This window comes from Mustela erminea, chromosome 2 (genome assembly GCF_009829155.1).
Source record: "Mustela erminea isolate mMusErm1 chromosome 2, mMusErm1.Pri, whole genome shotgun sequence".
In the NCBI taxonomy this organism is placed as follows: Eukaryota; Metazoa; Chordata; class Mammalia; order Carnivora; family Mustelidae; genus Mustela; species Mustela erminea.
In genome coordinates, this window is record NC_045615.1 from 43993943 (window position 1) to 44006162 (window position 12220).

Sequence of the window (12220 nt, forward strand, 5' to 3'; positions counted from 1 at the left end):
TGAGCCAAAGGCAGAGACTTTAACCTACTGAGCCACCCAGGCACTTCCTAGACATGAAAATTCTAAAGATGAGCAACATGAGTTATATGGTACAGAGGAGAAAGGGATATATATAGTATATAAGGGGGGGGGTAGGGATCTGGGATTTGGAGGGAAGGAAGGCAATTTTACAGAAAGATGAAAAAGAGTAAAAGTTCAGTAAACAAAATGTTTGCTGGGCCACTGAGAAATAATGGGACATGGAGGACTTCGATCAAACAGGTGTAGCTAGATTCCTTCCTATCAGACTTAGTTCATAGTATAATATAGTTATCTGTGGTGATAGCTCTCTACCTGGAGTAGGTCCTTGGTCTAAATTCTATTCAGGTGACTTGGTGGGGGGTAGATAAAGAGGTTTTTTCCATTCTGCTGGGTTTTGATTGCTTTTAATTCAAAATAATCTTTGTGTCAAAGTAGCTCATCTTGGGGCTGTCTGCTCTTGGTAACATCTTACTTGACTTGTTCCTCACAGCAGCTATGAGTGTTAGGAGTAGCCACCATTTAATAGCTAAGAAGGGCACCAGGTGTGATTTCAGCCTGGAAATGCCAGGTCAAGAATGCCAAAAGAACGAACAAATAAATCAGCAAGGCCCGACCACAAGTTAGGAAGTTAGGGTAGATGGGAAAGTGGACTTAAGGCCAGAGTGGGTTCTTGAAGCTCTGGATGGATTGAGAGGGGTTGAGCAGTTGGAAGTCAAGCTAAGACCTGATTTCCTGGACCAAAGGTAGGAGAGAAGGGGGTGCGTGTGGAAGTTGGGCTAGTAAAGGGGGCGCATGTGGAATAGTGTGCTGTGGGACAGAGCCCCTGGCATGCTTGTATGTGAGGCTGCTACTTCAACACGGATTTTGGGTTGTGAGGTTGAGGGTGAAACGGTCTGTTCAGTTAATTTCTGTCCTTCACCATTTCAGATGTCTGTAGTTTCTTCCATAAATAACTTTAGTATTTTTTAAAACAAACTTTTAGTTTTGGAACTTGTGTTTCTATAAATTCTGCATTTTGGCACACTTCTCTGTGGGTTGTCTTAGTATCAACTGTAAGTGTAATAACCATTTTCTTTTTTATTTTTTCATTTAAATCTAGGCCATTAATAAATACTAATATTTAGATATAGACATCTAGAATACTTTTTAGACTAATACTCCCCAATTGTTGATCAGTTATTAGTCAGTATTACCACCTAAGTAATTTTCCATGATTCTTTTGTCATTTGCAGCATATTCATTTTATTTAACAACATTTTTTGAATGCTGGCTCCCCAAATGTCACCAGCCAACCAAATGATAAGACAAAGGTGAGTTTATGACTTCCTGCATTGAGGGAGAGCAGCACCTTAACAGAGCATTGGCTGAGTCTTGGAGTGGGAAAGGCAGGGTTAGATTTTAGTGAGAATTGGAAGTTTGGCTTGAGGCAGGTCTTTCAATGCAAGGACTTATTTAGGATTGAGTAAAGATCACAAGTAACAGTTTGGGGTTGGTGGCAAGAGTCATGTAATGATTTTAAGGCAAAAGTTCAGAGAATCTTAAAAAGAAATTTATTTGTTGATGCTTCCCCTTAAAGAGTTGCTGTGTATTTCAGAAGATCTGATTTCCAGATCGAGTGTCCAGGAATAGTACAGTTCTGCTAATGTAGACAGTCACATTTTAAAGTCATGTTAATGTATGCAGTAAACTTTTGGAGGTGAGGGTGGGTAGTTTCTTCTCCTGTCTTTAAATTATGCTTTATATTATTCTTGGAACGTCTAAAGAAAATCCTGGTGTCCCCATGTGAGTTTTTACTTACCTTTTGTGGTCTTTGGTCTTAAAACAGTTTATTTTCTTAATATTTTGAGAAATTTTGTCTTATGATGTCATCAGCCTCATCAGGCTTTGGATGTGTACTATAATGGAACTTTTTGATGCAAAAAAATGTTTTGTTTGTCATAAATGTACTGGGGGAAAGTGGGACAGTTTAAAGTAGTACCCTGGAAAATTATCTCATACAGAAGAAGTATGTTGTATACACGTAAAGTATGATTATCCTTTATGTTTACGTATATGCCTTTTTGTAAAATAGAACTTCACATGTTTCTTCATGCATAGCACAGCTAAAAACAAAGGTTTTTTTTTTTTCTGTTTTTCTTCCCTCTGTGGTTAGGAATGTCTTTAAAAAAAATACAGGTTTTGAGTCACGATAAGGAAAATAGGTCATTTAAGAAATTGTATACAGACATGTTTTGTGAAGCTAGCATTGCTTCTGTGCATTCAGTAAATACTTGTTGGATGCCTATTATTTTTGAGGTTCTGATTAACTGTTATCTTTTTTTTGTGTGGCTCTTTTTGTACCTTTGAGAAAAGGGGTGAGGCCGAGATTTGTTTGTTGCTCAATAACTAATAGTAGAGTATATCATAACTTCTTGGACTGTGGACTTTAACTATATGGAATAAAAGTAATAAAGTAATTTATAGTTTGCAAAATATTTACTTGTATATAATGCAAATTTGAATCTCTTAACAGTTGTGTGTAGACAAGGGAGATAACCTTGGTTTACACCTGAGGAAACCTAAATTCCTTTCCCAGGGTCACATGTATTAAGAACTGGGATTTACCCTAAATTTTCTGAGTAAAAAAAATGTAAAGGAGAAAATTATGTGGCCCTAAATTTATAAGATTAATTAAAATTTACTAAGGAAATTTTTGTTACTATTACCACTTTGTTTGATTTTTTGAAAACTAATTTGGCTCTTCTGAATTTAGTTAGAACCTTTTAGCTGAAAACCTATAAATCTGTGATTTTAAGCACCTGGATTCAAATCAGACAAAACAGTTTCTAGGGGCCCCTGGGTGGCTCAATCAGTTAAGCATCAGACTCTTGATTTTGGCTCCGGTCATGATCTCAGGGTCATGAGTTTGAGCCCCACATCAGACTCTGCCCTGGGCATGGATCCTGCCTAAGATTCTCTCTCCTCTTCTCTCTCTGCCCCTACCTCCGTGACCTGTGTGTGCAAGTGTGTGTGTGTGCATTGTGCTCTCTCAGAACAACAGCAAAACACCTAATAGTTTCTTTTTTTTTAAGATTTTATTTATTTATTTATTTGACAGAGAGAGAGTAAGCACAAGCAGGGGAACTGGCAGGCAGAGGGAGAGGGAGAAGCAGACTCCTCCTGGGAGCCAGATGTGGGACTTGATCCCAGGACCCTGGCATCATGACCTGAGCTAAAGGCAGACGCTTAACCTACAGAGCTACCCAGCTGCCCCCCAAAATAGTTTCTTATTCACTTATTTTGTGATTCATTAGGAGAAGAAATCCTTCGTTTTAATTTTATAAGTGTTTATACTTTGATTCATTTAGTTGGGAAAGTTTCAGAACCGGTTTGATGAGAATGATACCACATTTTGAAGTGACTCTGGAAGAGCAACTAATTTCATTAGTGACCAATTGATTATTGATCACAGGCCAAGTGTAGGTATCTTTCTAAGTGTTTACTAATTTTCTTATCCACAGGGAAAGGTCAAAGTTATTTTTCATATCATGTCATTGAACATTTGTTTGCTTAAGACTCAGAACTATCCACACTGTAAGTTTTCTTTTAAATATAAAATTGGAGTGCGCAGAAAGGGAGAAACAAGAGTCTAGGGCAGCACAAGGAGCTCATAGCAATGGGAATTTAAAGCTCCTTTGTGCTAACTTGGTGGCTAGGAAAGCGGTGTTGCCCTTCTGTTTCCTGGTTATGCTCTGAGTTCCTTTTGTTTGCCAGTGCCTATAGCCAGCTGTCGAAGAGCTGTGTGTAAGGCTGATGAAGCCAGCCTGACCTCAACGTCTCTCTGGCCCAGGTGGGACCAAACCTTGGCAGTTAAGATTGGGCTCAGTGCCACCTTCCTTTTCCAAGCAGATTATTTGAAAATAGTGTAGTGCGGTGGGGCAGCAAATGTTTATTAAGCCCATCTCAGACTTTACATTTTACCTCGAAATACAAAAATCCAGATCCGGAAAACAAATTTCGAATCATATCTCTTTCAAGTTTTTGGCTTTTCTTTTCTTTTCACCCACTTACTGTCCATACTTCAACTGTTTCTGTGTTGTCTTTGAACAGCCCTGGGGCGCTATTCACGTAAGGTTTAATGTAAATGGTGCCCCCTGGAATTTTGCACGTGGTGGTACTACTTATAATAATTTATATTGTTATTAATAAATATAGAATTGGTACAATTCTTAGGCACGTAGGTAATTATGGCTTGAACTTTATATTCAGTATTTCCTTCTCTTGATAGGTTTACAACATATTTGTATCTCCAAACAGTGTATTTTTAAGTTTTGAATTTTTTCCTAGCTTTTTTAAAAAAAATTTTAAAGATTTTGTTTATTTATTTGACACAGAGATCTCAAGTAGGCAGAGAGGCAGGCAGAAACAGCGAGGGGGAAGGAGGCTCCCCGCCAAGCAGAGAGCCCAACGCTGGGCTCAATGCCAGGACCCCGGGATCGTGACCCGAGCTGAAGGCAGAGGCTTTAACCCACTGAGCCACCCGGGTGCCCCTTCCTAGCTTTTTATTATAAAAGTTTCTACTCTAGAAAAGTTAAAAGGCTAGTATGGTGATTATCTGTACACTCAGCACTTAGACTAAACAATTGTTAAGATTTTGCCAGATTTGCTTTATCTTCCCATTAATGCATATGCTAGTATTTAGTTAATGACCTATTTGAAAGTATGTTGAAGACCTTGTCACTCTTCACTTCTAGTATTAAATCATGCATCTCCTAAAGACAGTCTCCTTTGTAACCACAATACCATTATCATTATCTAAAAAAATTAACTTTCTTATTTGCAGTTCATATTCATATTTTCATATTTGCTGCCAAGTGTGTATTTGAGATTCCCCTTTTCCTCTGCCCTTGCCCTTTCCCTTCAAACCAAGATCCAGTCAAGGTTCACACATTGCAGAAAATATCCAAGGACAGGTTTAATCACCCTTAGTGCACGTAAATTGTTCTTCCTTCCAAAAGGCAAGAAGAGCTAAAAGCATTATTTCTCTTAGCCCTTAGCCTGATGGAGAGCCCAGCACTAATTATGATTTCAGATAGAATGCAAATTTGTGGTATTAGTAATATTTTACCTTTGAATAGAACTTCTCAGATTTCTAAGTTTTTTGGTATTATCCCATGGATTTTGCCTTCAGGGATCTTTACTTCTGATTTGGAACTTAACACCCATATGAATGAAAATGTAAGATGTATGATTTTAATGTATAATGAAATTGGGTGTCATTGGGGGAAATCAGAACAAGCCAAAAATTTATCAAAGACTTAAATCAATGTTTTTAAAGTGTTTTGCTCTTATTTTTTAAGTTTACTTGCACTATAGAAATTAAATTTACAGGGTAATAAAGAAATTGATTTCTTCAACTTTCAGCTGTCATTTCCTAGACATATTTTCATTAAAATTTAATATTTGGAAAATAGTAGTCCTTTGTGGTCAGAATCCTTCATTTTACATAAATAAGTGCATCTGAGGTCCCACATGAGGTAACTTGACCAAGACTTAGCTAGCAAGAACAGATGAGAACTTCTTATTATGTCAGCCATGGGGACAAGTTCCTCTGCTGGCCTCTTGGGATTTAAGAGGGCGGCCAGTGAATGTATTTTTTTCTTCTCACAAAGCCTATGGACTCCTGGAAAATGAAGATAACCAAACAAATAACTTTAATATAAACTAATAGGTAAGAATTAGGGGGATTTTGGGAACACAGTTGAAGAACAGCCAACCTGGAGCTGGGGGTCAGGGAAGAGGGAAGACATTTCCAAAGGAGATGACCTTGAAGCTGAGGTTAGAGGATGGGTGGGCAGTAGCTAGGTTTGAGAAATGGGGAAGAGAAGATTGGAACTGGGATGAGACCAAGAGAGAAAGTGTAAAGTTGTACTTTGTACATAGAACAAACATGTGGATTCAAGAGAGGATGGCACTATGTGTGAAAACTGGGGAGTCATCAAACAGTGGCTGGAAGAGCAGGGTCCCATGTGAAAAACAGTAAAAACGATGCTAAGTAGTTTGACTTTATCCTGGTAGTTTTGGTAGGCGGTAAAGTGGTAAATCAGATTTGCAATTAATAAAGACGCTTTTTATGTTGAAAATGAATTAGAGGGTTGCCTGGGCGGCTCAGTTGATTAAGTATCCGACACTTACTTTCAGCTCAGGTCGTGATCTCAGGGTTGTGAGCTCCATGCTCTGCAAGGAGTCTGCTTGACATTCTCCCTCTCAGGGCGCCTGGGTGGCTCAGTGGGTTAAGCAGCTGCCTTCGGCTCAGGTCCTGATGGGCTCCTGGGATGAAATTCCACATCGGGCTCCCTTCGCAGTGGGGAGCCTGCTTCTCCCTCCACCTCTCCTCCTGCTGGTTCTCTCTCTCTCTCTCTCTCTCTCTCTCATGCTTACTCTCCCTCTCTCTTTCAAATATATAAAATCTTAAAAAAGAGAGAGAGATTCCCCCGTCCCTCTGCCCTTGCCCCTGCCCGTGCAAATGTTCTCTCTCTCTCTCTCAAATAAGTACATCTTTAAAAGGAATGGATTAGAGAGGGCAGGGGGGATGAGCTGTGTGAGAGAGGGTGATGCTCCGCAAGGGTAGAACAGTGGGTGAGGATGGGGAGGGAGGGGACAGATGAATGATAGGCTTGGGCCCAACTGAATGAGTACAGGAATGAGTACAAGGAATTGCAGGTGTTAAGTTGATAGCCAAGTTTCAAACCTGAGTTAATTGTTGAACTGTTTTGGTGGTGGTGTTTTCACCTGAGTAGGGGATACAGAATGGGCAGCAGGTTTGGTGTGGAAACGATAGGTTGGTTTGCTTATGTTGGATTTCAGGTGATGTTCATGGAACACCCACACACACCCGGAAACGGAAGCTAGAGATGCAGGTCTATTGGGAATTAACTGAGTTCACAGAGAGATGAAGAGGCAAGCTACCATGGAATCACCTGGTGTAGGGTTGGAAGAGAACAGGGCATAAGGGGAAAAGTGGAGGATTGTCATGTTTATATTACAGGCTTGAGAAGAAGCCCCTAATTTGGTGTTCTTAAATGTTTTATGTTCTGCTTCATGGCTCTAGTTGGTCACTGTAGTACTAGTTCCTTCTTTCCTGGGATCTCCAATCACACTCATTTTCCTTGCCAGTTTTGGTGTCTTTGTAACACAGGATCCACACCAGAAACAGAGAAATCTGAGAGTCTCTGCTATTCACTGCAGTATTGAGTAACGTTGCTGTGAAATGTCATTATTTCGGAATTATCTTTTATTCGTTAGTTACTAGAATGGAATTGAAGAAGCCTAGTTAAATCTTAAGTGTTTCATTTTGTGTTTCTCTAAGGTATGTAAAATAGAAATCAGAAGTTTAAATAATAAAAATGAAAGCAGAGCAGCTATTTGGAGAATGTGTGCATGCGAGGGGGGTTGTGGCATGTCACCATTATTGCCAAGTAGAATTTCAAGTGTCTTGCTGAGATCTTTAGTATTTGGAGAAGCGCAGTTTGTGTTCCAGTGCAATGCTTTTGTTTTATGGGGAAACCAAAGGCTGAGTTTCTTAACCAAAGGGTTAAGTAATTTGTGTTTCATCACACTAATAGAGTAGAAGTAAAATTAGTGCCAGCAACTTGTGGTTCCTAGTCATGCTCTTTGGGCGACATGGTGATGTTGCCATAGGGAACCGCGTCCATTAGTCACCCTCTCTACTACTGCTCACACCATGCCAGTAACACCGGGTTACTGAAGGATAAAGAAGAGTAGCAGAGAAAAGGGGAGGGAGTCATGTGTTCCATTGTTCTGGATGTCAGAGACATGCTGGCAAGTCAGACTGACAGCAGGTGCTCTGAGATTTTCAGGGGATGTTCTGTCTGGTGGTTTATTAGTCAGCATCTCTCTCTGTTTAAGCTGCTTTGGGGACAGCTGACTCTGTCACAGTGGGAATTCGGCATATCTATTTCATTTGTCATATTTGGTATAATGACACATTTAAATTAATAATTGTTTATTAAGAAACTTAGAGTCAATGAAAGTTTATTACTGCTTTATGAAAACTGAAAATACTCCCCCATGGCTAAAATTTTATTTGGTGAGCTATTTAATGAGGAATTGGAAGACTTGTTTCAATCATAATCATAGCTTACTACTGCTTTGACTTAGGTCTCAGCATTATATTAAATGCTTTTATTTTATGGTTGAAGAAACAGGTAAAAGGGGTAATGAGATTTACCAAAATTTTGTTGCCCATAGGGACGGAGCTGGGTTTGAAATTCCTGAACACTCTGAATTCCTAGGCACTCTCATTCCTAGAATCTCTTGTGGCCCAGTGTTCTGCTCAGTGCTCCTTCTGCTTGTATTCACCTGTATTTTCATCCTCCCCAGTTCAGCCCCATTTGCTTCAGTTTACTCATCTCTATAAACCACTTTCCCAAAGCACATGTATGTGTAGCACTCTTTACTCAAGGTTGCTCGGTGGGTGGTGAATTTAGGAGAGGGAAAGACATAGGAGTAGAGACACATTATGGCAGAACAAACAACATCACGCAGCTCTGTTTCGTTTTTGTTTTTGTTTTGTTTTTTCCTAAGATTTTATTTATTTGACAGAGAGCACAAGCAGGGGGAGTGGCAGGCAGAGGGAGAGGGAGAAGCAGGCTCCCCACTGAACAAGAACCTGAGATCACGACCTGAGCCAAAGGTAGACACTTACCAACGGAGCCACCCAAGGGCCCCAGGCAGCTGTGTTCTTAAAATTCCTTGGCCACTCTATACCTGGAAATTCCACAGAGACCACTTTGTCTAAAGGCCCCAGTATACACACACAGCTCCTGTGCATGTACTCTAGAAGGCAGTTTGGGCTTTAACTCACTTTATGGTGAAAAATACTACCATCAAAGCAAATGCTTTTGATCCTACTTACTTATCAGTAAAACAGAGATGATAATATCTGTTTGACATGCTTCACTGAGATTGTCTCTGTAGGATCTAATAAGAATGAGGGAAGTGGAAGTACATATATACATATGTATATAATGCTGTGCCAGTGTAAGAATCTGCTTTTGTTGTTGATGCTTTGATTGTAATCAGATAAAAAAGGGATTGTGCACAGTTGGTCAGAATTTACATGGAATTAACCCCATGTTATCCCCGTTAAGTAGCAAAACAACAAACATTTGATTCTTGTTGATAAATTTCTGATTTAGATACTGTAAGAAGTTTCTATTTGTATCTTTTGTTTAAACTAATCCTTTATATTGATAGATTTTAGCAAATATCATCAAACTTGCCTAACAGGGAAGTACAACAGTGCTTGGTTATTCAAGATAAGTTAATAGTTGTTTCTTTGTTTCAAGTTACATAACTGAGGTTTGACACACTGAGCAATAAACCTTGCATTGACAAGCATGTCCTTTTTTCTTTTTCAATTTTGCAAAGTGATTTTCCTTTTTCTTTAATTTTAGGAAACAGATATTGATGACAGATATGGAGACTTGGATTCCAGAACAGATTCTGATATTCCTGAAATTCCACTATCTTCAGATAGAACCCCTGAGATCCTCAAGAAAGCTCTGTCTGGTTTATCTTCAAGGTATGATGGGAGGAAGATGACTGTAATGGGTGCTCAAGAGAAGTTGTGAAGTTATGCTGGTTGATGTCATAAATCTCACTTTTTCTAAGTTTTGAAGCTGTGAAAGGAAGGCTTATACTTTTTCACCATATGTGAGGCATGGTACTCAATGCTTGATGTACCTTCTTTCCTTTAGTCCTTACAGTCTTGTGAGGTATGAAAAAACCGAATCTGAGAGATTAACTGGGGAAGGTTACAGAGCTAGGATGATGCAGACCTGGGATTCTTGCCCTAATTTGTCACATTTCTTCAGTGAGTGATCCATTCACCACATCAGGTTACCTTTTCTGGTATCGGAACATCTAATAAAGAAAACTCCGTGTTCTCTGTTCGCTGTTTTTCAAATGCCAGATAGAAATAGGTCATTTTTTTCTTTTAACTAAGTTTAAAATTATCAGCCAAAACTCTGCAGCCCTTTATTTACCAATTTCTGTTTGCTTTGGTTTTGAATGTTTGGCCACCACCAAATTTGAGCTACTCTTATATTGCCCTCCATTGTATGCTTCACTAATATGAGCTATGAAATTTATAAAAGCAAAATAAATACAAGCTTTTATCCAGATCAATGTGTGAAATCTTTTTTTTTCAATGTGTGAAATCTTAAATGTTGGTATAGAACAGTGTTTTTCCAACTTTTTTGACTGTGACACACAGTAGGAGATACATTTTACACCATGTCCCAAGAGACACACAAATGTGTATTTTAACTGTTGCAAAAATATTATGAAGCAGTTCTTGTATTACTATGCACGATACCCTCTGATTTCTTTTGTTTGATATTCTATATTACTAAACAAAAATGCTGGATGTGACTTACTAAGTTGATTTTACTACCCCATAGGTCATAACAAAAAACACTGGTTAGTCATATCTAATAAATGTAATGTAAGTTTTTCTGTTTTTAATTCCTAGCAGATAACCACATTAGAATAAATTGGTTCAAACAGAAGTTTTCATATTTTTTAACTAATAGAACAACTTTTTGCTGTTCATTACCAAAAACATGATTATTATTTTAATAGGTCTTGATCTCAGTTTTTCTGACCTCATTCACAGATGTACGTTTGCTTTAAAATCTTACCAGGTCTATCTCAGGTCTGAAATTTTTTTATATTAATGTTACATAAGAATGATGCTGGATTCCTGTGTGTTATTTATAGTAGATTTTCCCTAATAATGAGGTTCCCCCCCCAGGGTAAAGGAACAATAGCAAATCATAGCAGCTGATATTTATTGAGCATATGCTGTGTGCTGGGCACTACTCCAGATGCTTCACATGTGTTGACTGTTCTCACAGCAACCCTGTAGCACAGGTTCAATTATATAATCCTGTTTTACAAATGAGGAAATTGAGGCGCAGAAATGTTCTGTATCAGGGGTCATGCATTTAGTAAGTGATAGAACCACATTGTGACCCTAAGTACTGTGCTCTGTTTATAAAAGAATTGGTTTTTAAAAATGAAGAATAAATAATAATATAACCAATATAACCAGTTTCAGTCTTCTCAAATTTTGCCGTAAGGGCTACATGAATGTTTCAAAATCTATCTTATTTTAGGCTCTCTTTAAACTAATACCCAAAATGGTCTGTCTTCCAAAGATTTAGAAGTTGTAGATGTATGGGATTAAAATACTAATTATATTTAAAAAGTACATGAATGGGGAGGGGGAACTCCTGTAATCCTTCCCCTGAAACATTGATATTTATAGTATTCTGGTAGCTACTGTTTGAAACTTTTTTTCCTTGTGTATTGTGTATAATTATGTGGGGGGTTGTATAATATAAAAAATAACATTGTACTGTTTCCTACCTTTCTATTTACATTTTCATTCTGTGGTTTTAGGAACAATATCATTAAATATACTTAAATATTTTTAATGACTCCATGGTATGTTCCTTTTATGACCATAGTTCAGTTTACTCAACTAAATGGTTTTTGCTGGGCATTTAGCTGGTTTCCAAATTTTCATGATTAAAAACTAAATAATAAATGTATTAAACATTTTTCTTTGTAGCTAAGATTTATGCTCATTTTTAAGTCTTTAATATATAATTCAAATAGAGCGTAAGTTGTTGAAATTGGAAGGGGCCTGAAGGTTTTCAGTTATTTGGAAAATTGTCCCAGTCTGGTTTGTGATCTTTGTGTGTGGGTCTGTGAGAATGAATAGTCATTAACCAGTTAAGTCTGGTTCTGTCTGTTAGTGAAGCTCTTCTTCAGCTATCGGTCTAGGTTAGTAGTTCTCATCCAGGGACAATGCCCTGACCCCCCCCAGACTGCACCAGTGGACATGTGGCATTTGAGACATTGTAGGTGGTCAAGAGAGATAGTGCGGCTGGCATGCAGTGGGGAGAGACCAGGGAAGATATTGACCATCCTACAGTACACAGAACAGTTCTTCGTGACAAAAAATTCTCTGGCTCAAAATGTTATTAACACAGGTTGAGAAGCCAAGGAGATAACCAGACATAGCCTCATACTCAGTGCTCTTATACTGTATCATGCATTTTCCTTCTCTCAGGAGTTTACACACTTCCTGTCCAATTCCTCCAAAGGCTGATAGATGGCTTTTCTC

The 12220-nt window shown here is 38.4% G+C and overlaps 1 protein-coding gene across 2 annotated transcripts in view; it reads left to right on the top strand.

Annotated features, from left to right (window-relative positions):
* Positions 1–12220, top strand: part of CDS1 (CDP-diacylglycerol synthase 1) — a 66162-nt gene that overhangs the window by 4967 nt on the left and 48975 nt on the right. For both annotated transcript variants that reach the window (XM_032332766.1, XM_032332767.1), the window contains exon 2: positions 9480–9607. In XM_032332766.1, coding sequence (XP_032188657.1) covers positions 9480–9607 — 128 coding nt within the window. The remainder of the gene's footprint in view (positions 1–9479; positions 9608–12220) is intronic.